Genomic DNA, 14,102 nt, shown 5'->3' on the forward strand with positions numbered 1-14,102 from the left:
GGGGCGGGGGTGAGAGCGGCGGGAATGAGGTGGGATGCGGACCCCGACTGAAGCCAAAGAGGCGCGGCGGAAGGAGCCGGACTGCCAAGCCGGGTGCTCCGAGAAAGGAAGCGGGACTGGAACCGGGGCATTTCCAAACCGAGTAGAAAACGACCTCGAGCGCAGCCGCGGGCCCCGTGACGGTGGGGACCCCGGTCGCCCGAGGTGCGCGGCCCCGAGCCCAGAGGCACCCACCCTTGCAGCGCCCGGGGCCTTGCGTACCTGAGGCGGCCGCCTGGCTCTCCTCCACTCCCCGTCGGTCCCCGACGCTGCCCGCCGACCCTCGGCGAGCTGCGGGGCTCCAGAAGGCCGGTCCCTCAGCTGCCTGCCGGTCAGACATCTGCAGCCCGCGCCGGGAGCGGCTCCGCAGCCGGCGGCTTGCGGCTCCGGAAACAGCCGAAGGCGAAGCGAGCGCGGCAGAGGAGAGCCGAGCGGAGCCGAAGCGAGCCACGGGCCGGAAGGAGCGGCTGGGCAGCAGAGGGGTAGCGCTGGCCTGACACGTGAGAGGGGCGGGGGGCGGGGAAGTTACTACGCGCTTTTTTGGTCGCCGGTTTTTACAGTCCGCACTTGGAAGGATCGACAAAATCTCGGGAAGAGTCAGGAAAACCCCGCCGGAAATCGTGGTATCCATAGAGACGCTGTCGGAAGTTGAGGTTGCTAGGAGGCCTTGGGCGCATCGACTGACATGTCTGAAGTCTCAGGAGATTATAATTCTGACTCCGATGAGAGTCTGAGTCTGCAGCCTAAAAGAACTAAATCTGGTAAATTACATAATGCTAACGCAGACACCATGTTTGAGGTAAGCTCTAAGCTGTCCCCAAATACTGGCCGAGACCCAGGAAATATAGGAAATGTGCCACTAGAACCAACCAGGCCACACAAGGAGGATTTGGTGCCCGTAGGTAAAAATCATGAGGTGCCAGACCTACAACGACAGGACGTTTCAGTAGGTGTGTTCCAAGGACCATCTACAAGAACAGGTACACAGCTACCAACAAAAATAGATCCAGAGCAGAAGACACCAGATATTCGAAGTGAAAAACTAAGAAAATCAGTTGAAGAGGAAGCTCTACCTCCATCCAAGATGACCAAATCGGAAAAGAAACAAAAAGAGTCAATTAAAGGAAAAAGTACAGAGCCATATGAGGTAACTAAACCTAAGTTCCCAGACCGGAAGCTAAGGAAGTCTACTGAGGAAGCAGATCTCAAACCTCCAGAGGAGCTTCACTTCAAGTTCACAGAGCAGTCAGGCACAGAGCAACCTGAGCAGACTAAGTTCCCAGACAAGAAACTAAGACAGTCAACTAAAAAGAAAGTCTCAGGGCCACTGGAGGATTTTGAAGAAGAATCAAGAAGATCAATTGATGAAGCAAGTCTAGAATTACCACAAAAGAGACCATTAAAGGCTTCAAAAAAAGCACAAAAAAGCTCTTTTGATGAAAATTTTCCAGAGATGCTAGAACAGATTACTGCAGAACTACTAGATGACCAAGAGGAGACACAAGAAGAGTCCATTAAGGAGAAAGTTCCAGAATCATTAGGGGACAGGAAACCATCAGCTCAAAAGCACAAGGTGAGAAAATCAAGTGAAAGGTCTAAATTAAAGGACACAGTAATAGAGCCAAGTAAGGACAAGGACCCAGTGCTACAAACACAGACTGAATTTCCAAAGGAGAAACTAATAAAGACAACGGAGAAAACGGGTGACAAGCCACAGCAAATAACTGATCCAGACATTCAAGAGAAGTCGCAGCCAGAACCAACCGAGAAAAATCTAGAGTTACCAAATAAACCCAAGCCAGGAGAGGAGAGAGACCTCCCCAAGGAAGACAAACCAGAATCAAGCAAACCTAAGTATCCTGCAGGCAAAGATGAGCTAGCATTACCAGCCAAGATTAAAACTGAGTTTATAGTAGGATCTCCTAGAGAAAGTGTCGAATCCTTCAGTACATTGTACGAAACCCAGGAGTTCCTCAAAGACCTTCAGACTGACATGAACGAACTGTTCCCAGTCATTGCTGCTTCAGAGTCTCAGACAGAACTGAGGGATTCTACAGTGTTACCCCAGGAGGTGGAGCTACTAGGACGTAAAGAAACCAAGCCAAGTCTTACCCCAGAGTTTGAGCATCTTACCTGGAGCCCAGAAAGGGTTGCAGAGTGGATTAGTGATCTAGGCTTCCCTCAATACAAGGTATATACAAAAGCAATGGTTTTGAAGTTCATGCTCTAATCCCATTTTTCTCTAGGACTGACATGTTCTCTTGCCTCTAACAGAGAAGTCCTGGACTGTGGGGGAAGTCAATTTGGATTGTGTGTCTTTTTCTGTCTTGTGCGTGTGATAGTGAAGATTGGACCTCCTGCATTAGCACATGTCAAACATACATGTTCAGCCTATAACTGAGATATATAGATATAGGTAAATAGTATTTTAGAAGAAAAAGTTTTATTTGATTTTCCTATTCATCCCAATTATTATAATTCTCTTTGTTCCTTGTATAGAGGTTTAAAAATGTATAGAGTCCCCTTTGTATATAAATCTATAGTTTTAATATATTTTGTTCAAAATTAGGTCTTTCTGTTAAGATGTCTCAGTGGCAATGCCCTCACCTGAATTTATACTCTTTTTAGTTGTCTGCCCAAATATGTCATATGTATTATAAACACTTAAAAGCATTAATGCATATTAGCTATCCACCCAAATTGGTTTTATCGACAACAACAACAAAAAGTGTGCTCTTCTGAATTTATTGATGCTGACTATAGCATTAGGTTGTCACAAAACAGGATCTGAAACCTTTTGTACCTTCTGTATTTAAAAATGTCTTTGTAATGCTATCACTCAGGAGACACAGACAGGCAGGTCATCAGGGATTGGAGGCCAGCCTGGGTTATAAACTGAGTTCCAGCTCAGCTGGAACAGAGTGACAGCTTTTCTCGACCCTGCCTTCACACACACACACACACAGTCATTGTCTCAAGAAGAAAAGAAAATCAGTTACAACACACAACATGCAAAAGCAGATTGAAGCCACTGCCTGAAATTTAACCCAGCACTTCTATTAAAAAAATAAATAAATAAATTAGCAAAAACTGTGGTTTTGTCCCTTTTTTGCTTCCAGTCACCATAATGCATGTTTAAGAGCTGTTCTTGCTTTGACAGGAGTGTTTTACTGAAAACTTCATCAATGGTCAAAAACTCATCCACGTAAACTGCTCCAACCTTCCTCAGATGGGAATAACTGACTTTGAAGACATGAAGGTGAGTTTGTGCATGGCATTTCCTTGTGCCAAGTGCTAGGACACTGCTACTCGCTGCCTGCCCCATCTTTCCCTGTTCTGATCCATTCTTGTCATCATACGCTCATCCCTCAGACTCACTGTGGTCGCTTCCTCCTGCAGCACTTGCACTGCCTGGTGTTTTACTGCCTCGTACCTAGGATACCGCAGTAGCTTCCCGCCTTCCTGCCTTTAGCCTCTCTTAGTAAGCCTGTGGGACTCAAAGATTATACTTTTAGATCTTGATTTCCAACTACTTACACACTGTTAAGAAACCCTCTCTGATCTCCCTGGTGTGAGATAGGCCCAACCCTTGGTTTAGGATTCCAGGCTCTCTGTAAGTTTGCTCTAGCCACCATTCTTTCTTGGCGCCCGCCCTGCCACTCCTCCGCCTGACTCTTCTCCAGCCTGCCAGGTCTAACCCCCAGCCTAATTCATAGCCTACTAGTGTATGCTCCCTCTATTGGAGATCTTTGCTAAGTTCTCCTTCCCTTGAATCATGCTTTAGGACCAATTCTTCCCCATCTCCACAGGAGGTTGCTCTTGACCTTGCTGTCCAAAGTAACCTCTCTCCCAGAGCTCTCAGTAACGTTTCATGCCTTTGCTACTCATTTAGTACTTATGTAATAGCATCTGTACTTCACCCACTTTGCTGCCAGGAGCATCTACCATATCACATTTAATTTCCTGATTGGCTGTCCCTGAAATGACAGGAATATTAATTTGCATCCCGCATTGTTATAAAAGACCCCTTCCCCATAACTTATGTCACCCACATAAGGTCTCAGCTTCCCTGTTTGCCCATCTGGTCCCACACAGGCAATCCATTGGACACATTGTCTTATTCCTGATAACTTTCCAATTCCTATAATTCCTTCTGAAGTGGCCAGTCTGGATGCCAAGACTTTGGGGAAAGTCCACTAACATCAGCTCCTGGATCTAACAACTCTTCTATGTCAGCGCCATTCATTTGCACTATTAATCTGAGTCTCTGATCATTAGCCATTGCTTGCCAGAACACACATTTTCCAGTACTCCCAAAAGCTCCCGTCCTTTCCACTGAAACACCCTTGTCCTGAATGTAAAGAAACAACAGTTGAGCACTTCTTTCTCCTATATCAATTTGCATCTCCTTTTTCACATACGCCATGATTCTAATTTCTTCCTTGCTATACCCATCTACTATACCAGGATGCACAGTAAGTCCTTGAGAAGTTAACCCACTTCTGCCCAAGATTATTCCCACTGTTCCTGAGTACAAAACCATGCACACCAGTGATTAACTTGTAACATTCAACTTTTGGGGATAGGGTAAAAGGCACATCTGTGGCCAGATCCAAAGCTACACTCCCTTCTGTAGCATGTATGAGATCAGAAATACTTAACTTTCATTTTCTTGCCTACATGGTGCTTTCTGGCTGACCAAAGGAAGGTGGTTAGTATTTTTTATTGCAGAGCCTCCAGCTGACAGTCCCCTCTGCTTATCAGGCAAGTGGTTGCCCTCGTACGACCCTCTCGGACCAGCAATCCTTTGACTAAAGTTTGCCCTTTCTAAGGCAGCTATAATAATACCCTGGAAACTTTTGTTGTTCATAATAGCCAGAACCTACTTGTTCTGTCTATGAACACCATATTCTCTAGAGTCAATGGACCTGCTATTTTAAGCTCTGAATCTTCTAGCCTTACAATGCTTTTGTAAATAGCTAAATTCACCACAATTAAAGCATCGGGCATGTTGATTTCTAAGACTTCTAACTATAGCTTGCCCTATATTAGCATAATGTTCCTGAGTGCCAATATCAGTTGTCTCTCTTAACTGTTCCTCTATTGGGACTCCTCATGCTTTCAATGGTCTGGTTGCTCTCTTTTATTCCGTATTTGTGTTTTCAAAGGCCAAGATTTCTATCAATGACTGTCTGGTTTCTGGGTCTGATATAGATAGCTCTATACAGCTAAACCCAGTCTCTGTAAGAATTTGGTAAATGCTTCTGCAGGCCCCTGTATTACCTTCATAAATTAGGTATATTTTACCCTGGCTCCTCAACCAAACCCTGGGCTCTTTTTTTTGTTTTGTTTTGTTTTTTGTTTTGTGTTGTTGTAAGCCGGCCCAGCCTACATGAAGCGGGTACTCCTGGAAGGCAGGCTGGGGCTGAAGGAGAGACTTGACGGCGGGAGAAGTAATGAGGCCAAGACAAATTTTCTCTGATTAAGGCCTGCGAGTTTACTAAGAGACTATGCTTATAAGGGGGAAAGCCCATTCCCGACCCCCACCCCCCCCCCCCCCCGCCAGTCCATTCTTGGTGCCTCGAACCAGCCTGTAGGTGTCTCCAGAATGTCTCAAGGGTCTCTCAGCAGGTAGCAGAGTCTCAGAGAAGAGCAGCAGTAGTTGACATAACAATATAGCCATCTAAGTCAGAAGGCTAGGTGATCTCATATTCAGTGGCAGCAAAGTCTGAATCAGCCTGCTTCAAGGCTGAGGAAGGCTACAATTTGTTTTGTTTTTGAGACAGGGTTTCTCTGTGTAGCCCTGGCTATCCTGGAACTCACTCTGTAGACCAGGCTGACCTCGAACTCAGAGATCCACCTACCTCTGCCTCTGAAATGCTGTGACTAAAGGCTTGCACCACCTCTGCCTAGTTAAACCCCAGGCTCTTAAAACCACAACTTGACATTGTTCAATGACACCATCATCAGATTGGATTTGCTCTTGTAAATCAGTAAAACGCCCTTCACCGAGCAGTTGGTCTTTAGTAAAATTTATCCCCCTCACTATATTCTGTTCTATTTTTTGTGGCTTCGTGCCTCCACCACAACAACAACCACTGTAATTGTTGTCCAGCTTCTAGAATAGCTGATGCCAATCCTTTCCAGTCTGGGTGGGGAGATGGGGATAACCCTATTCTGCTTAGCCCAAGTATTTAACATTTCTTTTTTTTTTTTTTTTTTGGTTTTTCGAGACAGGGTTTCTCTGTGTAGCCTTGGCTGTCCTGGAATTCACTCTGTAGACCAGGCTGGCCTCGAACTCAGAAATCCACCTGCCTCTGCCTCCCGAGTGCTGGGATTAAAGGCGTGCGCCACCACGCCCGGCTCAACTCAACATTTCTTTAACAAATTGAGAGTGCAAGCTGGGCTGGAGAGATGTCTCAGCAGTTTAGAGCACTGACTGCTCTTCCAGAGGTTCTGAGTTCAATTCCCAGCAACCACATGATAGCTCACAACCATCTGTAATGGGATCCAATGCCTTCTTCTGGTGTGTCTGAAGACAGCTACAGTGCACTCATGTACATAAAATAAATAAATAATAAATATTAAAAAGAAAACAGAAAACAGAGTGCAAACCATATACTATCACAGCCTCTTTAAAATTCTTTAGATGTAGCATATATATTGGATACCAGTTCAGTTCATTCCAGGCAGGAATACCATCATTAGCAGGCACATGCTGCACAGACTGGGAAGGTTGAAGGTGCCTGTGTAGGCCCAAGCACTCTGGTGGTACACTCTCTTGGCTGAAGACCATCTGGTTGTACCTGGACATTTCCTGTTCTTCCAGACCCCCGGTTTTGTGAAGGTGCTCTGGGCGCCTGGCAGTGAGAGTGTGTGGAGCAGGCACATAATCTGAGAGGACCATGCCGTGGCTAATGCCATTGCCCTTTCATGTTAACATCCAGAAAGTGGTGCCACTCTCTGAATTTAGGGTTCTTCCTGCTGGGATCATCCAGGTCTGTGAGAACCAGGATGTATAGAGTTTCCCTGGATCAAGGCTATCCTATGGAATGTTCCTGGGCCTAATCCTAACCCAGGTGGGCCCACTTCGCCCAGCCCATCCTCCTCCACCATGGCAGCATGCTCTAGGGCCACTCATCCACCTCTTGCAAGCTCATCAGCAGGCTTGGCGTCAGCAAGAATGAGGACACAGCACGCGGAGTCCCTAGTACCACAGACCCAAGTCCTATTTGTAACTTTCTCTGACAATGAGAAACATGGCTCTTTCTATCAATAAGCATATGCCCTTTTAAGAGACAATTTTACCAAATAAAGCACAATGTTTGTATACACTTGGTTTTGTCCCTAAGATTTACAGTATCTATACAAAGCTCGACTCTCCAAAGGGAAAGCAATGCATGCGAGCCTCTTTCCTTCCTACCACTTCAGAGGGATTATACCCTAAGTTTGTAATGCTCATCTGTAGTCCAGCCTATTGGCCCAACACTTGACTTTTCTCAGTTTCATGCAGTAAAGTCATTCTCTGTTCTGTGTGATTCTGTGGATGTTAATAAATGCTTAGAGGCATGTACCTACCCCCAAAGAATCAGTTTCCTCAAATTCAAACTTCTGGGTCCCCATCACTGTCAGCCCTTCTCTAGTCTCTGAATCTTGGCAATAATCTATTTGTCCCTATTCATTTTGGGTTTTTTTTTCCCCAAAATGTTGCATAAACAGAAGCTGGATGTGGCTCACACACGCTGTCCCATCACGCAAGAGGATGCAGCACTTTAGAATTGTGTTTCCTGCCAGGCAGTGGTGGTGCATGCCTTTAATCCCAGCACTTGGGAGGCAGAGGCAGGCGGATTTATGAGTTCAAGGCCAGCCTGGCCTACAGAGTGAGTTCCAGGACAGCCAGAGCTATACAGAGAAATACTTTCTCGGGGAAAAAAAAAAAAAAAGATTTTCTTTTTTTTTTTTTTTTTTAAGATTTATTTATTTATTATATGTAAGTACACTGTAGCTGTCTTCAGACACTCCAGAAGAGGGCACCAGATCTCGTTACAGATGGTTGTGAGCCACCATGTGGTTGCTGGGATTTGAACTCTGGACCTTCGGAAGAGCAGTCGGGTGCTCTTACCCACTGAGCCATCTCACCAGCCCAAGATTTTCATTTCCTAAGGCCATTTTGTAAGCCTATTAAAGCTTTCTTATTACTTCATTCTCTCATTGTAAGAATATGAGTAATTAGTTTTCAAGAGACATGGAAAACTGAATGAAGCTTTGATTTCCTTGTATTTTCAAGTTAGTCCCACTAAAAACCTTGCTTTTATTTCAGGCAATATCGTACCACACCCGAGTGCTGCTGGGGATCGAGGAACCACTGTTCAGCCGCAGCATCAGCCTTCCCTACAGAGACAACAAGGGCTTGTTCTTTGAGCAGAAAGGGCACAGTGGAGTAAAGTCTGATTCCTTGACCTTGGCAAAATTTGTTGAAGCAGCAGGATTACAGGAGTATAATCCAGAGATAAAAGCCGAGGAAAAGAAAGAAGACACAGTGCCAGAAAACACCTTGGAAGAAAATGAGGCAATATATCAGATTTTGACAACATGAGGCATTGCTAGACAAGGCGCAGTAGGAAAGCCATTTCACTTAGCTGGATAGATCAAACTAGGGCTGGGGAGATAGCTCAGTGGTTAAGACCACTAGCTGCTTTTCCAGAGGACAGGGGTTCAATTCCAAGCAGCCTCATAGCAGTTCACAACTGTCTGTAACTCCAGTTCCAGGGGATCCAACCCCCTCATGCAGACACATATGCAGGCAAAACACCAATGCACATAAAATAAAAATAAATTATTGTTTTACAAAAAGAAAGAAAGATCAAACGACATTCCCTTGAGGTAAAGGTGTAATCTTTGCCAGTTTTCTTTCTCTCCTTTTCATTAAGGATGAGAGTTAGAACTGATGGCTCCAGTCTTTTTTTTTTTTTCTTAAACTTTTTTATTATTTAAATGCATTTTATTATTATTATTTATTATCATTTAAATGCATTTTATACATCAAACATATTAGTAATACTGAGTATTTTAAGAATCAAATAATACATAAAAAATTTTGTTCAACTTTTATTTTCATATCCTTTCATACCCTAAAAATATCATTAATGAATATTTAATACTATCCATAACTGAGGATCCTATATCTAATGTTGAATACTAAATTGTTTCAAAACATGCAAAATATTCTTTGGGAATTAAGCATAGTAAAAGCATAAAATATTAAAAATGAATCATTAAGAAATATAGTCAAAAGCCCTTATCGACATATGAGAGAGTATTTAAAACACATTATATATCTGTGTACATTGTCTAATAATCAGTTTACTTTAAAAAGATTATCAGTGTTTCTAGGAAAGAAATTATTTTATCAGTGAGTATATTTTAAAAATTTCAAAATAGCAAAAACTTTTTAAAGTTAAACATTAAGAGAGTGCTAATTTCAAGCACAGTGAGACAAATTATTAATAATATTTCCATGATGTTTGTAGAACATGATTTTAGTATTTTCAACTATTAATATTCAACAAACAGGATAATCATTTTAAGATATATTTTGCTGTTATGTCTCCCTTTTCATTTCTGATTTTATTAATTTGGATATTGTCTCTGTGCACTCTGGTTAGTCTGGCTAAGGGTTTGTCTATCTTGTTGATTTTCTCAAAGAACTAGCTCCTGGTTTTGTTGATTCTTTGTATAGTTCTTTTTGTTTCTATTTGGTTGATTTCAGCCCTGAGTTTGATTATTTCCTGCCATCTATTCCTCTTGGGTGTATTTGCTTCTTTTTGTTCTAGAGCTTTCAGGTGTGCTGTCAAGCTGCTAATGTAAGATCTTGCCAGTTTCTTCTTGGAGGCACTCAAAGCTATAAGTTTTCCTCTCACCACTGCTTTCATTGTATCCCCTATAAGTTTTGGTATGATGTGTCTTCATTTTCATTAAATTCTAAAAAGCCTTTAATTTATTTATTTCTTCCTTGACCAAGTTATCATTGAGTAGAGTGTTGTTCAGCTTCCATGTGTATGTGTGTTTTCTATTGTTTTTGTTAGTATTTTAGACCAGCCTTAGTCTGTGGTGATCTGATAGGATGCATGGGATTATTTTAATCTTCTTGTATCTGATGAGGCCTGTTTTGTGACCAATTATGTGGTCAGTTTTGGAGAAGGTACCATTTGGGGCTGAGAAAAAGGTATATTCTTTTGCTTTAGGATGAAATGGACTATAAATTTCTTTTAGATTCATTTGGTTCATAACTTCTGTTAATTTCACTGTGTCTCTGTTTAGTTTCTGTTTCCATGATCTGTCCATTGCTGAGAGCAGAATATTGAAGTCTCCCACTATTATTGTGTGGGGTATGATGTATGCTTTGAGCTTTAGTAAAGTTTCTTTTATGAATGTGGGTAGCCTTGCATTTGGAGCATAGATGTTCAGAATTTAGAATTCATCTTGGTAGATTTTTCCTTTGACCAGTATGAAGTGTCCTTCCTTATCTTTTTTGATAACTTTTGGTTCAAAGTAGATTTTATTGGATATTAGAATGGCTACTCCAGCTTGTTTCTTGGGACCATTTGCTTGGAAAATTGTTTTCCAACCTTTTACTCTGAGGTAGTGTCTGTCTTTGTCACTGAGGTGCGTTTCCTGTATGTAGCAAAATGCTGGGTCCTGTTTACGTATCCAGTCTGTTAGTCTATGTCTTTTTGGGGGAATTGAATCCATTGATGTTAAGAGAAATTAAGGAAACGTGATTGTTACTTCCTGTTATTTTTGTTGTTAGAGGTGGAATTATGTTTGTGTGGCTGTCTTCTTTTGAGTTTGTTGAAAGATTACTTTCTTGATATTTCTAGGGTGTAGTTTCCGTCCCTGTGTTGGAGTTTTCCATCTATTATCCTTTGTAGTGTTGGATTTATGGGAAGATTTTGTGTAAATTTGGTTTTGTCATGGGATATCTTTGTTTCTCTAATTGAGAGTTTTGCTGGGTATAGTAGCCTGCGCTGGCATTTGTGTTCTCTTAGGGTCTGTATGACATCTGCCCAGGATCTTCTAGGTTTCATAGTCTCTGGTGAGAAGCCTGGTGTAATTCTGATAGCTCTGCCTTTATATGTTACTTGACCTTTTCCCCTTACTGCTTTTAATATTCTTTCTTTGCTTGGTTTTGATTATGTGACAGAAGGAATTTCTTTTCTGGTCTAGTCTATTTGGAGTTCTGTAGGCTTCTTGTATATTCATGGGCATCTCTTCCTTTAGGTTAGGGAAGCTTTCTTCTATAATTTTGTTGAAGATATTTACTGGCACTTTAAGTTGGGAATCTTGGCTCTCTTCTATACCTATTATCCTTAGGTTTTGTCTTCTCGTTGTGTCCTGGATTTTCTGGATGTTTTGGGTTAGGGGCTTTTTGTTTTTTGCATTTTCTTTACTGTTGTGTCAATGTTTTCTATGGTATCTTCTGCACCTGAGATTCTCTCTTTTATCTCTTGTATTCTGTTGGTGATGCTTGCATCTATGACTCCTAATCTCTTTCTAAGTTTCCTAACTCCAGGATTGTTTCCCTTTGTGATTTCTTTATTGTTTCTATTTCCATTTTTAGATATTTAATGGTTTTGTTCATTTCCTTTGCCTGTTTGATTGTGCTGTCCTATAATAAGGGATTTTGTGTGTGTGTGTTTCCTCTTTAAGGGCTTCTAGCTGTTTACCTGTATTCTCCTGTAATTCTTTAAGGGAGTTTTTATGTCCTTCTTAAAATCCTCTATCACTATCAGGAGAAGTGATATTAGATCCGAATCTTGCTTTTCTGGTGTGATGATGTATCCAGGACTTGCTATGGTAGAATTGGGTTCTTCCTGACACACAGCACCTTCCCTCTATTAAAGATAGCAGTATTTACCTTCCTTGATAATTTTCAGATCTTGTGTTAAATTCTAATACACCTAGTACTAAGATTTGTTAGGAGAAATTATAATTGAAAATACAATCTCAGCAAGGCATAGTACTGACCTTTAATCCTAGCACTAAGCATATGGAGGGGGGATGATCAGGAATCTGAGGCTAGTCTGAGGTACATGACAAGTCTCAGAAAGCCACATAAAGAAAATGATTTTTTAAACTCTCTTGCAGGAACTCTATGAGGCCACTTAAAGATGGGGGTGTGGCCTGACAGCAATGCTGCTGATCTGGGGTCACCCACACTTCTGTGTGTTGAACTGCCTGGGCCTGATGACCCCTGGCCTACATCAGATAAGAGCATGTCTTCGTCTGATTGCAATGATTCTAAGAATAAAAATGAAGACAGAGCCTAGAGAGTCGACTCAGCAGTTCAGAGTGCTGCCTGCTCCTCCCCTGCCCTCTTCTAATGTCCATGATCATCTAACAACTGTGGTGCACACAAACTCATAAAGACAAGCATGCATACACAGTACATAAGACTTTATGAAGTGGGGCTTAAAATGGTCCCAAAATATCAGTCAATTTCCAAAGTGTTTGTCTTCTTGGTTTACCATCTGACCCAAAGGACAACACCATGGAGCCAGGAACTGGAAGAGAAGAACATGAACCAGGTAACTAGTGATGTCAGTGAAAGGACAAAGGTGGCCTGAAAACAGTGAACATAAGCAGCGCCAGGAAGGAAGAGCAGAGCCCAGGAAGGGAATGAGAATGAGTGTGGGACTGAGTGGATTGGAGACCTTCCACTTACCTACATTGGAGTTAATGAACTATTACGGGCTGGAGAGATGACTCAGCAGTTAAGAACACTGACTGCTCTTCCAGAGGTCCTGAGTTCAGTTCCCAGCTAGTTCACAACTAGCTACAGTGTCCTCATATACATAAAGTAAATAAATTAATTTTAAAAAAATCTGTATACCAAGATGGCTGCCATGCTAGGTGTGATGGTACCACCTTTCATCTCAACCTTTGGAAGTCAGAGAGGGTAAGATCAGCTTCATATGGCATTGAGCTGGAGAGATGGCTCGGTGGCTAAGAGCACTGACTACTCTTGCAGAGGTCCCGAGTTCAATTCCCAGCAACCACATGGTGGCTCACATCCATCTGTAATGGGGTCTGATGCCCTCTTCTGGTGTGTCTGAAGACACCAACAGTGTACGCATATACATAAAATAAATCTTTTTTAAAAAGAAAGAAATATAGCAAGTAAGCAGACAAGCAGCAGAAGAGAGAAACAAACACCTTCATTGCAGCCTTGTTCCACACCAGGTGGAAAGAATCAAGGATGCTCATACATTCAGATCAGAGCCAGGTTTGGAACAAACAGGAAGCACAAAAGGCCTAGACACACACACTGACAGAAAAGGCAGCTGAGAATTGAGCTAGAAAACTTAATCCTCCATTTTTAAAAATTTGTTTATTTATGTGTGAGCATCCTGTCATGGTATCTTCAGACACATCAGAAGAGGACATCAGATCCCATTACAGACAGTTGTGAGCCACCATGTGGTTGCTGGGAATTGAACTCAGGACCTCTGGGAGAACAGTTAGTGCTCTTAACCACTGAGCCATCTCTCCAGCCCCTAATCTTCCACTTTCACATCCTAAATAATGACTGAAGAGCCAGCAATAGTAAGAGAGGTGATTGATAGAGAAGGTACATAGAGGCCTGGCAATGAGGTTCAGTGGGTAAAGGCTGGTGCCATGTAAGCCTGATAACCCCAGTTAGATCCCTAGAGCCATGGCAGCAGGAGAGAACCCATTGCCCATTGCCCTCTATATGTATGCTGCACCTATATCACACACACACACACACACACAAATATTTGTGAGAAAAGATATAACAAGGAAGGGTCACTATGTAATTCCAAAGGCAGAGCACTCATAAGCAAATACCTTCTTGGGTTGGAGAGATGGCTCAGTGGTTAAGAACTGTTCTGCAAGGGGCCCAGGTTCAGTTCCCAACACGAACATGGTGGCTAACAATCATTGATAACTCTAGTTCCAGAGGATCTGACCCACCTCTTCTGACCTCCTTGGGCACCAAGCACATGTGCACATACATACCAAAAAATCATATAAAATAAATA

General features: G+C 42.6%; 2 protein-coding genes across 4 annotated transcripts in view; one reads left to right on the forward strand and one right to left on the reverse strand.

Moving 5' to 3' along the window:
* Positions 1 to 629, reverse strand: part of Tmed8 (transmembrane p24 trafficking protein family member 8) — a 33,598-nt gene extending 32,969 nt beyond the window's left edge. For both annotated transcript variants that reach the window (XM_029484616.2, XM_021179431.3), the window contains exon 1: positions 262 to 629. In XM_029484616.2, coding sequence (XP_029340476.1) covers positions 262 to 379 — 118 coding nt within the window. In that variant the 5' untranslated portion in view covers positions 380 to 629. The remainder of the gene's footprint in view (positions 1 to 261) is intronic.
* On the forward strand, positions 582 to 12,882 carry Samd15 (sterile alpha motif domain containing 15). Of its 2 annotated transcripts, none has more exons than XM_021179178.3 (4): positions 582 to 2,230; positions 3,200 to 3,298; positions 8,360 to 8,608; positions 12,187 to 12,882. In XM_021179178.3, exons 1-4 carry the CDS (start codon positions 725 to 727, stop codon positions 12,205 to 12,207), a joined length of 1,875 nt encoding a protein of 624 aa, XP_021034837.1. In that variant the 5' UTR covers positions 582 to 724; the 3' UTR covers positions 12,208 to 12,882. The 2 variants fall into 2 exon arrangements, with proteins under 2 accessions (XP_021034837.1, XP_085686691.1); XM_085830565.1 differs by having other exon boundaries at positions 8,360 to 8,479.
* Positions 12,883 to 14,102: the final 1,220 nt, after the last annotated feature.

This window comes from Mus caroli, unplaced genomic scaffold (assembly GCF_978045245.1).
Source record: "Mus caroli unplaced genomic scaffold, Mus_caroli_1 scaffold_14, whole genome shotgun sequence".
NCBI classification, from domain to species: Eukaryota; Metazoa; Chordata; class Mammalia; order Rodentia; family Muridae; genus Mus; species Mus caroli.

Bases quoted from the DNA above. Each gene is read 5' to 3' on its own strand.
- Samd15 (XM_021179178.3), top strand. From the start codon at position 725: ATGTCTGAAGTCTCAGGAGATTATAATTCTGACTCCGATGAGAGTCTG. The intron at 3,299-8,359 runs GTGAGTTTGTGC...CTTTTATTTCAG, and splicing joins CTGACTTTGAAGACATGAAG to GCAATATCGTACCACACCCG. The intron at 8,609-12,186 runs GCAATATATCAG...ACTCTCTTGCAG, and splicing joins ACACCTTGGAAGAAAATGAG to GAACTCTATGAGGCCACTTA.